This window comes from Malurus melanocephalus, unplaced genomic scaffold (assembly GCF_030028575.1).
Source record: "Malurus melanocephalus ecotype Western Australia unplaced genomic scaffold, MMel_1.1 scaffold_2446, whole genome shotgun sequence".
In the NCBI taxonomy this organism is placed as follows: domain Eukaryota; kingdom Metazoa; phylum Chordata; class Aves; order Passeriformes; family Maluridae; genus Malurus; species Malurus melanocephalus.
This window is the reverse complement of record NW_026625678.1, coordinates 3201-4625: the sequence shown is the minus strand read 5'-3', so window position 1 is coordinate 4625 and position 1425 is coordinate 3201. Positions and strand designations below refer to the sequence as shown.

Here is a 1425-nt window from a genome sequence, read left to right as displayed (position 1 = left end):
GGCAGGAGGACATCGCATTAAATGATACCACAGGTGGGTAATGAAAAGATAAAGGAGAAAAGCATTCCCTGCTGTCCCTCAACAGATCGTCATGTAGAACTCCTGCAATCAAATCTCCAATCTTTCGCGATGTTCAGGGTGGTCTGTGACCCGTCTAATTTACATACACATGACATAAAACGCTCAGTTTCTCAGACCATTTCTCTTTACACAACCAACTTCACACAGATACCTTCACATCTGTGAAGAAAGGGAGTTGCATTTCTTTGCTCACTGCCCTTCTCTGAAGAAACCTCAGACTTCGAAAATGAAAAGAGGCACAGTTCTCCAGGAGAGACTGGGTCACTGAATGTCTGCACAGGGGCAATCAACCTTGCCTTATGACTCCCTCTGCATCTGGAATGTTCGCCCTCGTACCCACGCCAAGGCTCTTGCCATGGCATCTCTTTTGCAGTCAAGGTGCATCCAGTTCAGCTTGACATAGCTCAGCTTTAAAAGACAAAAAAAATCAACAAAACACCTCTGTCATTTCTTCTTCCTGTATTTCCTCCTCCACATGCAGCCACACATTGGTGGGTGGCTTTCAAGAGGATCCTTCATTTTCATAACTGGCAGACAGACTTTATCAAGGGAGCTACTGTGGCTCGGCCCATTCCCCTGCACGGTTACACGAACGCAAAGACACCTCCTACTCACACACAAAGGCGGAGAAGATTACAAAGTTACACACAGAGCTGTTGACATGACAATCTAGAGAATTGCACACCAGTTAAGCACCTGAACCAGCCAAGAACAAAAACTGTGTCTTACTGATAATGCAACGTATCTGTCCAGAAAAGCTAATAGGGAAAGGAACGAGGGTATCGCAAATGTTAGGGCTAGAAACAACTCGGTACTTGATGAAACCACAAAGCCTCACGCAAACTGCCAGCCACTATCAACCTCATTACACCTGCCTCCCCAAAAACCTTGAAGGTTGAGCATAGACCCCTCCTCCACCTCCCGGCAGCAAGAGGTATCAGAACACAGCGAGTCAATGAACGAAGCACTGCTCTCCTTGTCAGCAAACCTCCGCACACAGAACACAGAACACCGGGAGAAAGAGCAGGAGAGCAGAAGAGAAAGCACCGCGCAGGCTGTCATGCCAGACGAACTCACCGGGACAGAGGCGGAGTCCGCGGGTGGAGCGCCGGCAGAATTCTCGTCCCCGAGCAGCGGCGCGGGCTCGTCGGGAAGCGGCCGGGCCGGGAGCGTGTCGCAGCAGCTGGCGCCCGAGAAGCGCAGCTGGCTCTTGCGAGAGTCGGCCGTGAGAGACACCTCGTGCGAGTAGGACTGCAGGAAGGCGCGCACGCCGTCGATGCCCACGAAGTGCGAGACCGGCACGCCGCGCAAGGCGCCGCTGCTCGCCGCCAGCAGCTGCTCGCG

General features: G+C 52.2%; 1 protein-coding gene across 1 annotated transcript in view; it reads right to left on the bottom strand.

Moving 5' to 3' along the window:
• Positions 1-1158: 1158 nt before the first annotated feature.
• LOC130587786 (protocadherin gamma-A12-like) overlaps positions 1159-1425 on the bottom strand; it is a gene marked incomplete at its 3' end in the record, with an annotated part of 2639 nt that continues 2372 nt past the window's right edge. Inside the window, exon 2 of the mRNA XM_057388754.1 lies at positions 1159-1416. Within this exon, the coding sequence (XP_057244737.1) occupies positions 1159-1416 (258 nt within the window). The remainder of the gene's footprint in view (positions 1417-1425) is intronic.